Source organism: Vanessa atalanta, chromosome 29, assembly GCF_905147765.1.
Source record: "Vanessa atalanta chromosome 29, ilVanAtal1.2, whole genome shotgun sequence".
Lineage (NCBI taxonomy): Eukaryota > Metazoa > Arthropoda > Insecta > Lepidoptera > Nymphalidae > Vanessa > Vanessa atalanta.
Window position 1 is genome coordinate 5,486,454 of NC_061899.1, and position 19,295 is coordinate 5,505,748.

Sequence of the window (19,295 nt, forward strand, 5' to 3'; positions counted from 1 at the left end):
TGCTCTTTTATTGTTTTTAATTATTTGCTGGTAATTAATTACGCCGAAGAAGTGGAACTCACTCGCGTACATATATTTTTTTGGTAAAGGCCCGTGTCAGATACGTCTTATATTGACTTCCACTACTCATTTTTTTTATCAGCGTGCATTAGTATGTGTGACGTTTCTGCTTATAAAATGTCAAAGTCTGCGCGAGAATATGAGAAGAGACAAAAAAAATTAGAAAAAATAGGTCTATACTAAGTATGACATGTTATTGTTTTTTTTTTTTAGCAAAGGAACTAAGGTAACTGCGTGAAAATTCTACAAATAAATTTCGTCGTTCCGTTTTCCTATTCTACAAACAATAATTCAGGTGCAGATCGGAATGTAATCGGGATTTTATAAAAACCGATATAAATAGAATTTAGTTAGGATGAAGCTTTGTTTTATTTTTGTGAGGAATAGTCAAAGTTGGGTTTGAATTGAATCAGAAATGTATCATAACTGTTATATGCTTGTTGAATTGACCCCTAACATATACTTTTGACAGTGACACTTTAAACTTCAAGTGCTGTCGTATATACACAAATGTATGTGTGGGTAAGGGACCCACACAGTTAAGCCCATGTTCGTTTTGAATGTGAAAAATTCTATTTTTTATTGAATACAGAAGCAATTTGACAGGAGACACAATTGTATCACTTATTATAAATTTACGGACGTATACTCCAATAATCCAGTAGATTTCTAAGTTTCTTTTTTTTTTTAATTGAATTTAACAAATAAAGAAAAATGTTGCTATAGTGAAAAATAAATCCATTGCTAACTATAAAACCTTGATAATAAACTATTCGTTATATAATATAAATATTTTTTACAAATTTACGAAACAGTTTTTTTTTTGTATTATTTAGTATTATTATTATTACGGCGAAGACATTGTTACTTTACGATCCAGTATAGTGTTGTGCGTAGCTCGACTCGCCTACGATGTCGATGTCGCTGTCACTGTGATCCGTTTCGGAGTCGGATGTATGGGTGGTCGATATTCGTGAGTCGTCCTGGAAAAATATTAACGCATAAATATCATTCTTTATATTTTTTTTTATATACGTAAATATCAAATAAGCTACAGCTAATTACATTGATAAGTAATATTAATGATTTCTTTACATCTCCACTGCGCCACCAACCTTGGGAGCTAATATGTTATGTCCCTTGTGCCTGTAGTTACCCTTCAAACACAAAAATACTCAGTATTGCTGCTTCGCGGTAGAATATATGATGTGGTGGTATCCAGACGGGCTTGCACAAAGCCCTGCCACCAATAAATTTATAGTTTTGCAATATATAAATAAATCATTTATCCATAATCCTGTAATTTAACTGTGCTCTCTGAGTTTCCCAAAAAAGAATACTATCCTTCTAGACAGTACTACCATTGCTTCATAATCAGTAAATGAAAGTCGCCATTCCTGCTAAAGGTACTTGTTTTATAGCATATAGATTCTAGTGTCATTTTGATATATGTATACATAATTATAAAAATAACTGAACCTTCATAATCCGCGCATAATTTGTAAAACTATTTTTTAGCAATGGCAATGTCCTTCTTCGACATTCAATCTATCTCCGTTAAAAATTTCATCTAAATCGGTGCAGCGGTTTAAGCGTGAAGAGGTAACATATACTCTGTTCCAACCATAACAGGAAAAACGCAAAATAAACAACATTTGACAGCAAATTGACGCGATATCATTGGTCGAGAGCTTGATTAGTCTATGATATTCGTTATGAATTTTGGAAGTAAAATTAAAGTAGAAAAAGGTGGTTAAGTGTAATAGTGTTGTATTATAAATAAAGATATATTAATCATAAATACTTAATGGTGCACAACATAGCCGAGTTATTAGCAAATCGCATGAAATACGTAAATCTAAGGTTTGTTTATCTTTTTTCCTCATTCCATCTATACAGAGTTACTTTCGCATCTTATAATATTTGTATAGATTATTTTATTATGTCTTTAATCCTAGTTTTAATGGCCTTATTTAATAAATATAATTTTAATCAAAAATTAAATCCATCTTTCACAATCCCAACTTATGTAAACGTGTTAACTTGGTGGTAAGGCTTTGTGCAAGCCCGTCTGGATAGGTACCACCCACTCATCAGATATTATACCGCCAAACAGCAGTACTCAGTATTGAAATATTCCGGTTTAAAGGGTGAGTGAGCCAGTGTAACTACAGGCACGTAACATCTTAGTTCCCAAGGTTGGTGGCGCATTGGTGATGTAGGGAATGGTTAATATTTCTTACAGCGCCACTGTCTATGGAAGGTGGTGACCACCTACCATCAGGTGGCCCATTTGCTCGTTCGCCTACCGATATCATAAAAAAAACGTGTAAGTGTAAATTCTTCAACTAAATTCTAAAGTAGTCATTCGTTAAACCTTCTTTCATCAAAACAACGAATCTCTAGCATATCAAAACAAAACGGCAAAATCCAAATAAACAACATTTGAAGAGATATCATTGGAGAGCTTGTATGATCTATGGTATTCATTATGGACTTGTGTTCCGCCAAACTTCGCGTTTATTCAACAGATTTTTAGGAATCTCGAAACCTATGAGAGGTTTTGTTTTGATTTAATTTCATTTTAAATTGTCGTCGTCCGTTCGCACGTTTTATTTTTTTATTAACGGCCATAACGTCGCTTTTAAATTAATTTTGTAAATTACAATCAAGAATCCTCTTTAATTTTCTGCCCATCTACGGCTGGAGCTCTTCAAAATGTGTCCGTAACCGATTTTTTATGTGCAGCGTTAGCTGTCTGTCTGTTTTGTCCCATTGATTATGGGACGATAATCCCAAACAACAACAATAATCAACTTACGCTATTGATATATAAAGAAGGTTTACAAAGAATGTCGTTTTGTACATCGACGAAGGGAATGAAGTTCTCGGAATTTTGGACGTAAAATTAAAGTGAATATAAGTAGTCAAGTGGAATAGTAATGTATTATAAATAAATAAATAATGATAAATTAATCAAGTAGGTTCTGTTAACTGTATACAATATAGCCGAGTTAGCAATTTGCATGGATAAGTTTGTTCGCTTTTACTCATTGGAATACGCTGTGTCATTTTTTGTACGAAGATATGTACCTAAAAGCTGTTTTAACGAGATTAATTCACAAGAAATCCTATCCTCAAAGACCAAATAAATAAAAAGTTAACTTAATATATTAATGACGTATTTTCTTAATTTTTTTTTTAATTTATTTGTTTATATTTTTTAAAGTATTCAAATACCTTTCTTACCCCAGCTTGTGAAGGATGTTTTGTTGTGAAATCCACTGCAGTCGAACCTGTTGACAATTATTATACATTTAAATAAAATGAATAAAAAAATATCTTAAATCAAAATTTCCTTAAAACGTTAGAGATACATATCACCCGAGTCTCCCTAAGCAGCCATTTTAAAAAAAGCAACTTTGAATACCTCCAGTCTCCAAATATATTATTATACGACAAGCAATTATAGTCCCTAATAATTGGACCGTATGGTTAATTTTACCCTATACAAGTTACTCCACTCCCATTTAACCATCAAAGCAATCAAAACTTCATTCAATATTGAGCCATAGTTACAAGCAATAGAGTTAAATTTCATTTATGGAAAAATTCGAAGACGTTCCGTCGCTAAGGCAACCAAGACGTCAGCCATCTTGTGTTCCTAATCGAATCATGGAACGTCTCGAGTTGTGGCGCGAAACCGGCAATTCTAAATTCAATTTTCCGTCTTTGAGGTTTGCTCCACTCGAATTATGAGTCGTTGTATTCCAACTGTCGACACAGACGACACTGTGATTAAACTGTGCTCGTCAAGTGCCGTATTATTAACTTAAAACGTATACTAATTGATACTGTGCTCGACACAAAATTGTTGTATCTAATGAGTAAATGTATTAACCGACTAATGAAAATTGTCTCGAACATATTTTACGATGTCTCCTGTATTTTGAAAGGTTATATCTTAAGTGTCTATCAATACATAAAACAAAGTCGTTTCGCGAAATATGTCTGTCTGTATGCGACAAAAACTATCAAATGGATTTTCATAAAAGGTTAAGATATATAATTCATGACGTGACGTAATTATATTACGTTAAGTTGAGTTGACGTCGGAAAAAATCTTACTGAGTGTTTTACTGGCATACGCCGCGTAAATCGACAATATTTTATAAATACTATATATTATAAGACCATCTGATTGTAAGTGGTACTTTACCCTACCCGTGCGAATCGAAGTAACTAGTCAAACAAAAAATTAATTAATTATTTTTATCGTTAGTTTCAGATATAGTTCTCCTTGATATTTTTAAAATAAAATTGTATTAAACAAATTATAAAGATTGCAACCTCGAAGTTCTGAAATTTAATTATTAGTTAAACTTAAGATACGACTTGATAACACAATCTCAAGTTGTTGCTTCAAAGTTGTAAACTATGCGAACGTTCCTGACTAATTATTGTCATTAGTGAGTCTATAGGGTTGCTATTATAAAAAAATAGTTTAAAAAATATTATTTAATAACTGATTTTAATTTTTTTCTGCGTCAACGAAAGTTATAATATTTCGAAGATAATTTTTACTATAAAATTAGTACGACATAAAATTATTACCACCGTTTTCATAAACATTTTTTAGAAAACCGGGCAAGTACGATTCAATATCGCTCACTGTGGACTCCGTACCACCGGACAAATAGACAAACTGATATTGTAACATTAAATTTAAGATTTTCGTAATTTTTCTTATACATGTGCTTATAATATATTGCTTTTTCCCATATTTCATGACGCACATAACACCTCCAAGCGTTCCTGAGAAAATAGTCTTCATGAATGGACAGACTTACATAGACGGACAACGAAGTCATCTTAAAACGGTTTCTTTATTGCTTTCGAAGTACGGAACCGTAAAAAAACAAAAAAAACAATTTATTATATAAGTAAAGAAACATCTTGTAAACACAGACAGTTGGGCCTCCTCATCCTTTGAGGAGAAGATTTGGAACTAATTCCTCTAAGGCGAGGTGTTGGAGACACACGTATTTTTTAGCATTTGTCAAATCTACTCACTTCTCTGTTGTTGCTGTTTCCTCATTTGCTTTTTGTGCTTCATCCGTCTGTTCTGGAACCAGGTCTTCACCTGCGTTTCCGAGAGGTTGAGGGCACCGGCTAACTCCACCCTCTCTGGTGTTGACAAGTATCGTTGGGTTTCGAATCGCTTCTCTAGACCTGGATAATGTTTAATTTTTAATTAATCTGGCAAGTGTATAAATGTAATCTAATTAAAGTTCTAAATGAGGTTTAAGCTACCAAGTCTAATATAAATACCTGTTAGTTGTGGATCTGAGAAGACGGTCCTCGCTTTCCTTCGACGGCAATGCTTCAACGCAGAGAGTGAAAGCTCCGACGGTGTGAAGAGGGCGTGGTAGGGCACTCCTAAAAACATATTTCTATTAGAAGGTCTTAAATAAGTATATACTAGTCAACTGCCTCGATGGTCTAGTGGATAAATATAAGGGCCAAGATCTCGAGGTCCTGGGATCAAACCTCAGCTTGGATCGATAAAAAAATATTGGGTTTGTCTATCGAAAAATTCTCAGTAACAGTCCAAAATCTGGATGTTGAAAGTGTGTACTCCGGTGCCCCGGAAAGTATGTAAAGGTCCTGTGCCTGAAATCTTTCCTATTGTGTAAGATTTGCTATCCTTTGAGATTGGATGGGAGTGAGTGGGAAAGATGGGAGAGAGACACACACACTTGTGCACTTATAATTTGTACTGCCTATTTGGCTGGTCCGCCTTGGGCTTGACCACATGGGCGTAATCGGTTAGGACGAAATCATCACTAGTTAAAATAAACAATAGCTGCATTTAGTGGTGATAAGAATACTAATGTTTCATTGAACGAAAAATGTTCCAACACCTATAGAAGCAATGAAATCGATTCGCTTTTGCTAAAATTCCTAAACTCAAAACTATTCAACATCTACCATTAGTACGAGAAACACAGCTAAGACCTGATATTTAACGTTACGAAACTGATCATTTTGATTGACAATTTAAATTTAAATCAAATGTATTTTATACAAATAAACTTTACAATAAAGCATTTTTGAATCGTCAATATTTTAATTCTACTACCGTTTCGGAAAGCAGCCTCCAGCGACAATAAACGTGCATATAGCGTATTAAAATGGAAGTAGGAAAAAAGATAAACAAACCTTTGATTTACGTATTTCATGCGATTCGCTAATAACTCAGCTATATTGTGCAATAATAAGAGTTTATGATTAATATATCTTTATCTATAATGCAACACTATTACACTTAACTACTTATTAGCATTTTAATTTTTCTTCCAAAATTGGGATAACAGCTTAAAGATTTTTTCGCAAATCTATAGACCAATCAAGCTCTCGACCAATGATATCGCGTCAATTTGCTGTCAAATGTTGTTTATTTGGCTTTTTTCTTGTTATAGTTCGATTGGAGTATTAAATAACCAGTCTTAGAGCAGTTAGAAACGACTGGAAGGAGAGGCATTTGCTTAATTCTACTCAATATACTTATACATATATGAAACGTTTTTACACAAAGATGACATGACACTGTTGCGTTCTCTCTACTCCTTACCAATATTTATTATAATATGCGCAATCTAAGTTAGTCGTGTGAAGTTTGATCCGCATCTAATTCCGCACACATAAAAACTAATCAAGAAGTACGATAATCAATTATTTTTCATGGTTTGTTTTGATTTTTTTCCACAACTCTTAACAACATAAGAAGCGTTTGTTTATATTGCACGACCAATTCTAATATTATAAATTAAAACTTTGTATATTTAAATGTTGAAAATGATTAACTGCTGATTTTCTTGCCGGTTCTTCTCGGTAGAATCTGCATTACGAACCGGTTGTAGCTTCACTTAATATAGTTTGTTAAATGACGATTCAAAAGTGCTTGTAAAAGTGTAAAGTAGACTTTTACAAGCACTTTTGAATCGTCATAAAGTATAATATGATTTTTTTTTTTGCTAGGGTAACTATAAATGTATGTCTATCTAAAGCGTATCGCTTTCGCAATCCCTGAACCGAATTTGATGAAATTTGGAGTGAAGCGAACTTGAACTGCAAAGAGAAATTACTTTTTTATACCCAAAACCTACGAAAATGGACGTGAACGTAAACTATATATAGGCAATCTGTATGTTATATTAATAAGTCAAATTAGATTAAAGTACCAGAGAATTTCATAATAATAATCTTGTGTTAGTTACTTTATTAGAGCCAAATTATTCGTTAAGCCCTTTATCAGGGTCGACTGAGATTGTCTTTGAGCGCCCTTTCGTTCCCGATCATATTGATAGTATTATTGGAACCCTGACCCCGTACTCAGGTCTAAATTATGTTCTTAATAAATTCAAAAAAAAACTAGTTCTCAATTACTATTTACATGTGTTTATATATGTTTATATTTTATATTTTTTCTGTTTATGATCCAAATATGATGGTTATTTTTGCGTTGCATTACAGGTCGAATTTGGTACGATCACATTTTCAATTATATTGGACATTGTTATGTTTGAATTTTAAGTCTAAAAATTGATTTTTCAAGTTGATTTTTATTATAACTTTATCCAGAAACTCGTGAGAACCGAACTAGTGTCAGGCACGCTCTCGATCTCATTATTATTCATTTAAAATTAGTATTTTGACGGCTCTTTTAACCGCCTTAATCCTAATTACACTATACCTAATCAGCACTGTTTTGTCTCAAATAAACAAATCTCCACGGTCTACAGTCGGGGCCTTTGACATATATATTCTGTTATTTGGCTTTACGTTATCTCCCTGTTTTTATTATAAGCCAAATCTAAAGCCTTAGCAATGTTGATGAATATAGAAATTTAAATTAAACTCAACAGTAATGACTTCTTGACTGATCCAGAATATTGTGTGATAGTTTTCTTTCTTGGGTTTTATTTTTTTCTTGGGTTTTCGTGGATTGAATGATTTCTGGAGTTATACCGGTGGACAATTCAACTAACATATAACAGTTATGATACAAACCCGATTATATTTCGATCCGACTTCGACCGAAACGAAACTAGATCGTTGTGTTAATAGAATAGGAAAATCGCTATCCGTTTCTATAGTAAAATTCCGCAGATTTTAACTTTGCCGATTCATAAATTCAAATCATTTGTAAAATACATCGGTAAAGAAGGCATATTATTCATTACAAGATTGTATAGATGATAAAAAAGCGTGGAGCTAATACATGTTGACGTCCAGGAAGAATGTATTTTATACGTTTCTTGCCGGTTCTTCTCGATAGAATCTACATTCCGAACGGGTACTTCACTTAATATTAATAAAATTGGCGCCCAGTCCTGGACATTTATCAGCAGTGCTAATATATATTGGCACCGTAATAAATATTGGCCAATGCAACGCCAACCTTGGAAACTAAGGTGTTATGTCGGTATTGTGGCACTGTGGTGGAGTTAGTTCAAAATATTCTCGTCAAAAGGGTGAGGAGGTCTTTGCCCAGTGGAACTAACGGGCTGTCACTTTCATTTTACTTTTATACCAATCATATTAGTAATTTTATGCATTAATTTGGAACTTCTGATGTGTGATATTTTGTTATTGGCGGTAAAATCGACACGTATGCCGTGACGGCTCCTACCGCCTCTCTTGCCGTCTTATATGTGCGTGATGCGTATATTATGTACAACATTGCTATATAATATTATCATAATAATAACATATATTTATTTTATCTATGTTATTCATTTGATTTCATATTTATTTATTGATTTTCTTTAATTATAAAATAAAGATTCTTACTCGTCCACTCCGTTGGGCACAAAAAAGTGCATTAACGGAATTCAAAAACATAACCTAAAACCATTTACGGACAATTCTGTGTCGACTGGTCATTGACCCAACTGGTTTAATAGTTCTTATGTGATTAACGCACAAAGAATAAAAAACAACAATATTTGAGTAATCGCGCTGTCGTACAATAATATCCATAAGGTTCTCAATTTTTAAGTCTTAACTTCTTATTAGAGGGTAAACCGCTTCGTTACGTAACGCGTTACGGCGCCAGTCTGTCTGGTTTCCTTTTCTACACACGCGGCAGCGGCTGACAATAATGATACTAATAAAGTACATACACAAAATTCTAATGTACATATTCAAAAACATATTTTATAATCAATAAAATAATTTATTACATTATCATATTAATAAACATAAAATTTAAGTAATGACCTAAGCCTTTCTCAAGTTAAACAATTTCAATATTAAATAGACCAACTTAATAGTATAAGTCATCACATCTGTCGGGCGTACCGAGACTCACATTTGTTTTTTTAACTCAATACAGTCTACTTACACTTTTCATTCCAACGGAATATTCATTTTAAAAATTGACCCATCCTGTCCATACGTCAATAGAATCACAACTATTTTTGTAATTGTCAGTGACCGCTTGGCGTTCTTCCATCAGCTAGACTCCCATTTGACGACACTTTGGTATCGTGCCGTTAATCGTTCAGAGACCGTTTTATGTCCATTTCATGATACGTAAAATATGTCGTCGAACCTTCCGCAACGGACAAATAGTTTTACAATGTTATGTATGATAATAAGTATAAATTAGCACGTATTCAAAGTTCTGCTGATCGAAAATCTGTCGCTTTTTGTAACGACAGAGCTAAACAAAGCTAATAACTCCGAAGTCCCGGATTCGATTCCCGGCCGAGTCGATGTAGAAAAAAGTTCGTTAGTTTTCTATGTTCTCTTGGGTCTGGGTGTTTGTGGTACTGTCGTTACTTGTGATTTTCCATAACACAAGTGCTTTAGCTACTTACATTGGGATCAGAGTAATGTATGTGATGTTGTCCAATATTTACTTATTATTAATATTAATTATTTATTTTACACAGCAAAGACGATGGTAAACTCGATGCCCAAATGGCAATCTCTAAGGAGATTCTGGATTACAATCCAAAAATGATGATAGAGATGGTTCTATTATCGACAAACTTGTCGAATACCGTGCAGACCGTGGAATGATAATAATTTCTTAAAGCGCCAATGTCTATGGGTGGTGTGACTTACCATCAGGCTACCATTTGCCTATCGGTTACATAAAAAATCTCTGAGTTATCCTGTGTTTAATTTGTATTTAAACACGAACATTATAGATGATAACTCATATCAAGCGTCATTCTTGTTGGACACCGTTATGTTTAAATAAAACACACGCTTATTTTTTTTTGCGTCGGTTCTTTCGGTACTGACGTTGGCATGTGCAACCTAACTAACGAGATGATTTTAACTTCAAATTGGATTCAAATAACATTGAGAAATCTCTCAATACATATAAACAAAAAAACGGTTGTCTTGTCGATCAACTTAACTGATGGTTGAGGGTTCAAACCCAAGCAACCGATGAATTATCACTCCCTTATCTGTCTTTATAATTCATCTCGTACTCGGCGGTGAAGGAAAACATCGTGAGGAAACCTGCATGTGTCTAATTTCAACGAAATTCTGCCACATGTGTATTCCACCAAACCGCATTGGAGCAGCGTGGTGGAATATGCTCCAAACCTTCTTCTCAAAAGGAGAGGCCTTAGCCCAGCAGTGGGAAATTTACAGGCTCCAAATATATTCACAGAATACGCGACACAATTTAAGAAATTAAATAAGATGAGTCGTCATGTTTTAGTTTAAACAATTATTGGAAACTAAATATTATTAATTAGGCTTCACTAGCGTTTTAAGGGTTGGTCGTCAGGCATGAAAAAGTAGCCTATGTCCTTCTTTAGAGTTTTAATTTCAATTTCAGATAGTAAATATAATAACAAATTAATGTTTATTCAAATTTCATTAAATTCAGTTCAGTGGTTTGGCCGTAAAAGACAGACGGAAAGACAAACAGTCAGACAGAGTTACTTTCGCATTTATAATGCTAGTATATATATTACATACAATATATATAAAGAGATATACTTAAATTTATATTGCCATTTGATACTTAAATCATTAATTTATTTTCATTAATCAATATGAATATCAATTATGAAGTAACACAATTCCTTTCAAACGGCTTTAGTCAAGAAAATAAAATCAATATTACAGTTTATATAAATTAGATTCAGAACAGTACTTTCGGTAATGTTGCAAGCATTTAAAACGATTATAAAATAAGAGAAAATGTTTATTAGTAAATTAGTTAGTGATATAATCTTAATCCTTATTTTAATACAATATTTGTAATATTGAATTTTATAGGACTGATATTTTATTTCATATTTTCGTCGGGCCGTGTTGCAAATTGAAAAAAAAAAAACAATTTATACATTCGTGTTTTTGACAATTAAACATTTAAAAAATAGAATAGCTCCCGTTTAGTCGTACATTGACAAAGTAAAAAGGGAATTCGACTGATTTATACGTATAAAAAAAATATGGCTGAACCTTAATTTTACCCGTTCAAAGTCCCGTGTTGCTAGTTTAAAATTAATCAATATAATTTTAACGTAATTAAATAAAACTTGATTTTAAAGACACGATTAGTTTTTTTTTAGTATTTACCTTGAGACAGGAAATACGGAGTTTCGACAGCTTTGTATGTGTTCGGTGTGTGCAGATAGGCTCCTAAGGCCCCCATAGCCACTTGCAAGTAAGATCCTTCCCTGGGCACTGGCCGAACATCGTTGGCTACGGGAAAATATTTCGGTTCCCGTTCGTAATCAAACCTCCTTGGATCCGGTTGCTTGAACGTCCTTTGCCCACGATACAGTATATCTTCGATTAAAAAAGAAGTTTTCGAATTGTGTTCTTGACGGTTCGTATCTCCGGGCGAGTCACTGCGTGTTTCTTCCATTTTTAAAATTCGAATCAATATTTTAAATCATAACATTTACATTATTTAAAAATAAGTAACATAAATTCTAAACACAGACTTTTTTTTTAAACATCACAATTGAATATAAAACCTTTTTTTCACACGTAAAATTATGTCATTTAATAATCTGTGCGTGAAATATTTTCTGTTATTTTTTGCAAGCGCTAAAATAATATTATACGTAAAATAAATGATGATTATTGTAGATAATTGTCCGTTTGCTCGTTGTTTAGCCGAAACGAGGCGATTTGGTTCGCGGACCGAGTTAAACTGTCGTTACAGGGGTTGGCAGGGTGTGGGGTGACGCCCACAGAGGGTGGTGAGCGCGAATATGGAGAGATTCAGACGTGTTACGGAACCAGTTTGGCTTGGATTTTTTTTTTTTGTTATATTTTAAGAGAAGATGACATTTTTTTTACAATTTAATAATTTTAATATATATTAAAAAAAATTAAATTATAATATCGTAATAATAGTAATGAAATAAATAATTTATAATTTTATTTACCGATTATTAATTCATTTTTCTTGATCAATATTATAACAACAGTTTAAGATCACGTGAGTTTTAAAAGCTACCCGTCTAGGGTCTACTAAAACGTCTACATAGTAATACCTCAAATTATTTATTTATATCGACTTTGAAAGCTGAGAAAATACAGGCCAACAGTTGGCCAATAAGTACACGCACGCACACTAGTAAAGGAGTGACGTTTGGCGAGGGTTAAGAGTAGCTGTCACCCACACCAAGATAATAAAGTTGGTTCGTTTATTTTGTGTATTTTCTAGTGTGACACTGTATCTGGATATATTACAAAACTTAGCGTAATACATTTATTATTCTATTTAAGGACGCGGCGCAAACCAACGAAGATGTCAGTCGCCATGTTTTTTTTTATTTATTTTTTATTTCAGCCGATACACACAAGATTTTAATGAATTATACATCTAAACCTTCGTCATGAATCACTGCGATTATTGAAAAAACCGTATGAAAGTCTGTTAGGTAGTTTTAGAGTTTATCGCGTTCAAATATACAGACGCGGCTTTGGAGATTTATTTTTTAATTGTTTGTATTTATGAAATTCGACACAACGCCTAAATAAACTCGCTTTTAATTAAGGATTAAGTCGACTTCGGATCCACGGGACCTCTGTTTGCAGCCATGTAAACTAACTGCTGGACTATAAACACAATGATTTAATTTTATTTATGTTTGAAAATCGGGAAACGTAATCATTGAACGGATTTCAATAATTTAATTTTACGTAAAATAGATAAAAATATTAAAGATTCTCCTTATTTTATTTAGAATTTTAACAGTTAGATTTGTTCGTTGATTACTTGAGTGATCAAATGTCACAATGAAAAATATCTATAAAAGTTAATCTTTAAGTGAATTTTAATATAATTAACTCAAGTGAAAAATTGTATGCAACGTAAACTCCTAATAAATAAATTAAAAACAAGTTACATCGTTCACTTCACAAATATTTACTGTATTCGCAAGTATTACAAACGCTTCGCACAGACAAAAAAAAAACTGTAATAAAAAATATATCTAAAACTAGCGACGCTCCGTGGTTTCGCACGGATGCAATTTATTAATAATAAATGTCAAAATGTTACTGTAACTGGCTGTAATACTACGGGACTAATTTCGCAGCGAATGATGTCTTGGTTGCTCATAATTTGTAAACGGTGATAACTTCCAAGAAATTCTGTTGTAGAAAGTATTTTTTTGGGATCTGTTAGATAAAAATTGTTATATCTCGGTTTTTATGCATGATATAAATACAATATTCCCTATAGCGTTCAGAAATTATGTAGCTTTCTACCAGTGAAAACATTTTTGGAACTAGATCATTCCTTCCGAAGATTAACCCTCTACATACAAACATATATTAACTCTGTATAACATTATTAATAACCTGGAGGCATAACGATTTTCCCCTGCGTGACAATTTCTGATAGTTCAGTCTACTGAAATCTTCGTAAAAATTCGTTCCAAATAAAAATCTGCCACGGTATGTCTTTGAAATAAACTTCCGTAAATATTTTTTTTTAGTACGATGTTTGTTGGGAAATGTCAGTCATGTAGGATTTCCATGATACCAAAGCTATCATAAGGTTGGGTGTTTGTTATTTCTAACCTTATTTCTACGTAACGAAAATAAAGTCACCTAAGCCTTTCCCAGTTACATGATATCGGTAGGCGGACGAGCAAATGGTAAGTGGTCACCACCGCCAATAGACAAAGGAATTGTAAGAAATATTAACCATTCCTTACATCACCAAAGTTTATCAGCAAAAAATGATAGCTTAAATCGAAAAATTAACCGCCGCAGTTAAAATATTCAATTTAAATCGTCCAGAGTATTTAAACAGCTAGGATTAATTCTTTACTATAGATATTAGATATTATTGTTATCAAACATGACCCACTGCTGGTCAAACTCTGATCCGCGATCTCCACTCTAGAACTCTGCTCCAAGAGCCGTCTTCATCTGGTCGTATATATGACTTCTATCTTCCACATACATTACTTAACATCAACATTTAAATATGCTAATCTGTACTAATAAATTTGGAGCAAATTATTTCTAACCCCTAACTGAAAATACTACTGAACAAATATACATAAAAGTTATATCAGTTGACGCAGAGCGTTACGGAGAAGGTTTTAATAAGTAATATTATTACATACTAGCTGTGCCCGCGACTTCGTGCGCGTTTGAATTTAACAAGAACAATATTGTTGTGGCCTATGTTACTCCTTATTACATCAGCTATCTGCCAGTGAAAGCCCCGTCAAAATCGTTCCTGCAATTTCCGAGATTAGCCGGATCAAACAGACAGACAAAAATTGAAAAAAAATGCTTTTAGGTATATGTACCGTACATACATATATATGCATTTTCGAAAAAACGGTTATTTTCAAACAGACACTCCATTTTTATTATATGTATATATGTAGCTGAGCTTTGCAGTTCCTAGCGTTCTTAACTACGTGCCAAGAAGATTTCGATTTCTTATGATTAAGACTATATTAATCAAAAAAACTTATTAATTTAAAGTAATACTATTTAGTAAATAACGTCTGGAGACTCGGGTTCCATCACAGGACTGATTGGACAATAATCTTGAGTAACATAAGTTTCTTGTCGTTTCTTTTCGTTGGAGAAACGGTGGTAGTGTTTGAATATAGACGATTAAAAAATGCTTCATTGTAAAGTTTCCTTGAATAAAATACATTTGTTTTGAATTGTAAATAAAATCAATATGTATTTACTATATGCTTAACAAATCACATAAGTCTTATATGATCAGAATCAAATATGAAATAAATCGAGAACTCGAGTGTCATTTTCCGATATTGTAAAGGTTAGTACATATTGTAGGAACATTTTTACATTACATTAGCAGCCCGTAAATGTCCCACTGCTGGGATAAAGGCCTCCTCTCCCTTTGAGGAGAAGGTTTGGAGCATATTCCACCACGCTGCTCCAATGCGGGTTGGCGGAATACACATGTGGCTGAATTTCGTTGAAATTAGACACATGCAGGTTTCCTCACGATGTTTTCCTTCACCGCCGAGCACGAGATGAATTATAAACACAAATTAAGCACATGAAAATTCAGTGGGTTGAACTGCCTGGGTTTGAACCAGAAATCATCGGTTAAGATGCACGCGTTCTAACCACTGGGCCATCTCGGCTCTGTTGTAGGAAAGTGGAAAAAAATGTTTTTGTGAACACACCACTAGGAACCTTCAAGAATAGAACTTACACATTTCTTAAACTGGCAACACACCTGTAAGTTGTAGATATATGCGTTGGTAGTCACGTCCATCAGGTGAACCTCCTGCTCGTTATATCATAAAAAAAGGAAAAAAAAAAAGTTATGTACTTATTTAAGTGAATATTTCTTAACGCCTTTTTATCTCGCTGACTTGCCCAGGTCACCTAGTAGGTACGGCACAGAAGTGCACCGGAGTACTCCCTTGAAACCAACGATACCCTCTGTATCTCTTCGGCTGGCGTAACGCGCGTCGCATGTTCCCATGACAGAACGAAGATAGATGCTTGACTTGCGAAAAATATATATAATATCACCATAGAATTGTAAATACCGTTAGATTGTAATCTATCTCGCAATATTATTAACGGTCACTTAACTCAAAATAAAACGTCAATTATTTCGATAGTTTTTAATACTTCGGTTAGGTTAGGTTAGAGTTTTTATAATTTAACTTTATTTAACTTCGGTGGATTATAATCTACCGAAAAATGACGCGTTGAATTGTAAGCAGTATGTTACGACTCACAATCTTTCGACAGTTCACAATCTCGCGAGATAGATTATAATCTAACGGTATTTACAATTTTTCGGTGACAATACATGAATACCTATTAGATATACATTAAACGAAAAGTTCAAGACTTATTTGTTGACAAATGTAACTATTCCGTCAATGAAATCCTATGTATGTATCTGATAGTTTTTTTATAGTGGTCAGATTTATTCATGAAAATATATATTACAAGTTATTAAATCATTCGTGTGATATGATTTTTTTGTATAGTTAGTTTTTATTCTTTAATATTATACGCCATTTAAACTCAAATTCAAAATCCTTTATTCAATATAGAAGCATATTGTAAACTGTCCACAGTAAACATTTTCGCTGAGCTGTCGTCTCATATAATGATAAGAAAATTACTATACTGTTATTATTGTTCGTCAGTCACGTGATAACTACTGAACGTATCGGGTATCAGACTATGACCAATCGACGCGGAATCTTAGGTAGATGGCTGTAGGCTTCTTTTTCATTCCCTTCATCCATCCCCCTTTTTTGAGGTTAAGTAATAGAGACATCATAAATTTACATTATATAGATATGTCGCAATAATTATTATTAAGTTTTTACCAATATGAATTAACGAAACATTGTATGTGTTCAATTTCATTGTTCATTGTTATCAAAACAAATAGCTCCGCGATCCCTATATCCCATTAAGTTTCCTTATAGTTAACTTCTTATGAAACTCAACCATAGATATTTTCACCACAAGCGTAGACATACCAGCTAACCCTTTCAAGTACAGAAGTCCTTAAATATCCTTTTTAAAAATAATGTAACTATAATTATTTAAGCCGTGATAGATAGCTGAGTAATCAGTTTAATTGTGTATTTTTTTTTATTATCTGTATGTACCAGCCTAACACATTACATGGCGTATATCGCAAGGGTTAAGTTTCCGTAAGATGGAACGGATCATCCGATGCAAAGCGGCTGTACTGAGTGCGACGCGTCTTGATACTTGAAGTATATTTAGATTAAAAAAAAAACAATCTCAAAAATGATAATAAACAGCTGCCCTGAATTAAATAATTTATTTGTTTTTAGCCTATTCTAATAATACTCTATACTGCCATGTATGTTCACGAATGCAAGGGTTCTCGTGGAAAGAAAGTCACGTATAATCTATTCGAATCGAAGTAGGAATAAAGATAAACAAACCTTAGATTTACGTATTTCGTGCGATTAGCTAATAACTCAGCTATATTGTGCAATACTAAGAGTTTATGATTATTATATATTTATCTATAATACAACACTATTACACTTAACTATTTATAACCACTTTAATTTTACTTCCAAAATACCGATAACAGTTTCGTCGACGTTCAAAACGCAAATTCTTCAAGTTCAAAAATCCATAGTGAATATCATAGACTGATCAAGCTCTCGACCAATGATATCGCGTCAATTAGCTGTCAAGTGTTGTTTTTTTTGCATTTTCTCCTCTCCTCCCCTCCTCCTCCTAGGAATAGAGTATACTCTTTAATACATGGACCCTTAAAACATTTCACTCCTTGGACAATTGCTAACCGATTAAAAAAAAATACCGTTTAATTTCTCGTCATTTTCTACTAACAGTTCCGTCCTTGCACAATTGTACCCACAATAAGGTTCTACATAAAACCTTTAGGTATATCGTAATACACTGACTCGAACTGAACAAATACACGAACTCGATTGGTTTACGCGGCGCCAGTAAAGCTCCAACGATCATAATGCAGCTTATTTACACAAAGCCGAGATGGCCCAGTGATTAGAACAGGCATAGGCAAGCACCACGGAATTCATGTGCTTAATTTGTGTTTATAATTCATCTCGTGCTCGGCGGTGAAGGAAAACATCATGAGAAAACCTGCATGTGTCTAATTTCAACGAAATCCTCCCACATGTGTATCACGCGTGGTGGAATATGCTCCGAACCTTCTTCTCAAAAGGAGAGGAGGCTTTAGCCCAGCAGTGGGAAATTTACAGGCTTTTAATGTATTGTATGAAATGTGCACAAAACATTAATAAATCATACACCCAAACGTTTCTTATGAATTCATTGACGAAAACCATATTAAAATCGGTAGTGAGTTTAAAGCGTTACGACAGACAGACGTTGATTCGATATCAGTTTTATCTAATATGTTTATATATAGTGCCACTAGCTTAAAACGATAATAGCTTGTATTGAAAGGATAAACAGAAAAAGAATCTCCAAAACTCACCAAAGTATAATATAGGTATCACCTATCAGATATTCTACCGCCAAACAGCAGTACCCAGGATTGTTGTGTTTCGGTTTGAAGGGTGAACCAGTGTGACTACAGGCTCAAGGGACTTCTTAGTTCCCAAGGTTGGTGGAGCATTGGCAGTGTAAGGAATGGTTAATATTTCTTACAGCGCCATTGTTTATGGGCGGTGGCGGCCATTTATCATCTTCTCATTCATGTTCTCGTCCGCCAACCTTTAACATAAAAAAAAAAACACTATCTGGAATGGTTTTCGAACGTAAAGGAGACACAGAGATTTTTTTTATTAATTGTGGTTTAGTAAATGAATTACTAATTTTCTTTAAACGATTTTATTTTTTATATTATTTTAAATTGTGACCGAAGTTTACAACTATAATAGTAACCATTATTTATTTAATTATTTAGATTCAACAATATTAAAATATACAAATATTACATATTTACTAACAAAATTTAAGCTTATCGTGAAGTAACCAATAAGACCGTGTTGAAAAAAAAACGTTCACAAATTCATACACATGAATTCCAACGAAGTCGAGTAAAAAAAAAAAATTTAATCCATAAACCAAAGTATCAAAACTCTTCACAATAAAGCCGTCACCCCTCACCCTTACCCTTATCCTGGCTCGGGGCGTGGCTTCGAGAATCCGCCAATGGGATAGCGATGCGCAGTCACGTTTTTAATTTCAGCCAATCA

The 19,295-nt window shown here is 33.5% G+C and overlaps 1 protein-coding gene across 1 annotated transcript; it reads right to left on the reverse strand.

The window, feature by feature from the left end:
• Positions 1-929: 929 nt before the first annotated feature.
• LOC125074962 (brain-specific homeobox protein homolog) lies at positions 930-11,971 on the reverse strand. Its single transcript, XM_047686447.1, has 5 exons — positions 11,680-11,971; positions 5,392-5,499; positions 5,134-5,292; positions 3,310-3,356; positions 930-1,043 (listed from the first exon to the last, which is right to left on the reverse strand). The coding sequence occupies exons 1-5, from the start codon at positions 11,969-11,971 to the stop codon at positions 930-932; spliced, it is 720 nt and encodes a 239-aa protein (XP_047542403.1).
• Between the last annotated feature and the right edge of the window lie 7,324 nt (positions 11,972-19,295).

Coding starts and splice junctions, on each gene's coding strand:
- LOC125074962 (XM_047686447.1), bottom strand. CDS start 11,971: ATGGAAGAAACACGCAGTGACTCGCCCGGAGATACGAACCGTCAAGAA. Junction 5,293..5,391: donor CTCAGATCCACAACTAACAG/GTATTTATATTA, acceptor AACATTATCCAG/GTCTAGAGAAGCGATTCGAA. Junction 3,357..5,133: donor GAAACAGCAACAACAGAGAA/GTGAGTAGATTT, acceptor AATTGTCAACAG/GTTCGACTGCAGTGGATTTC.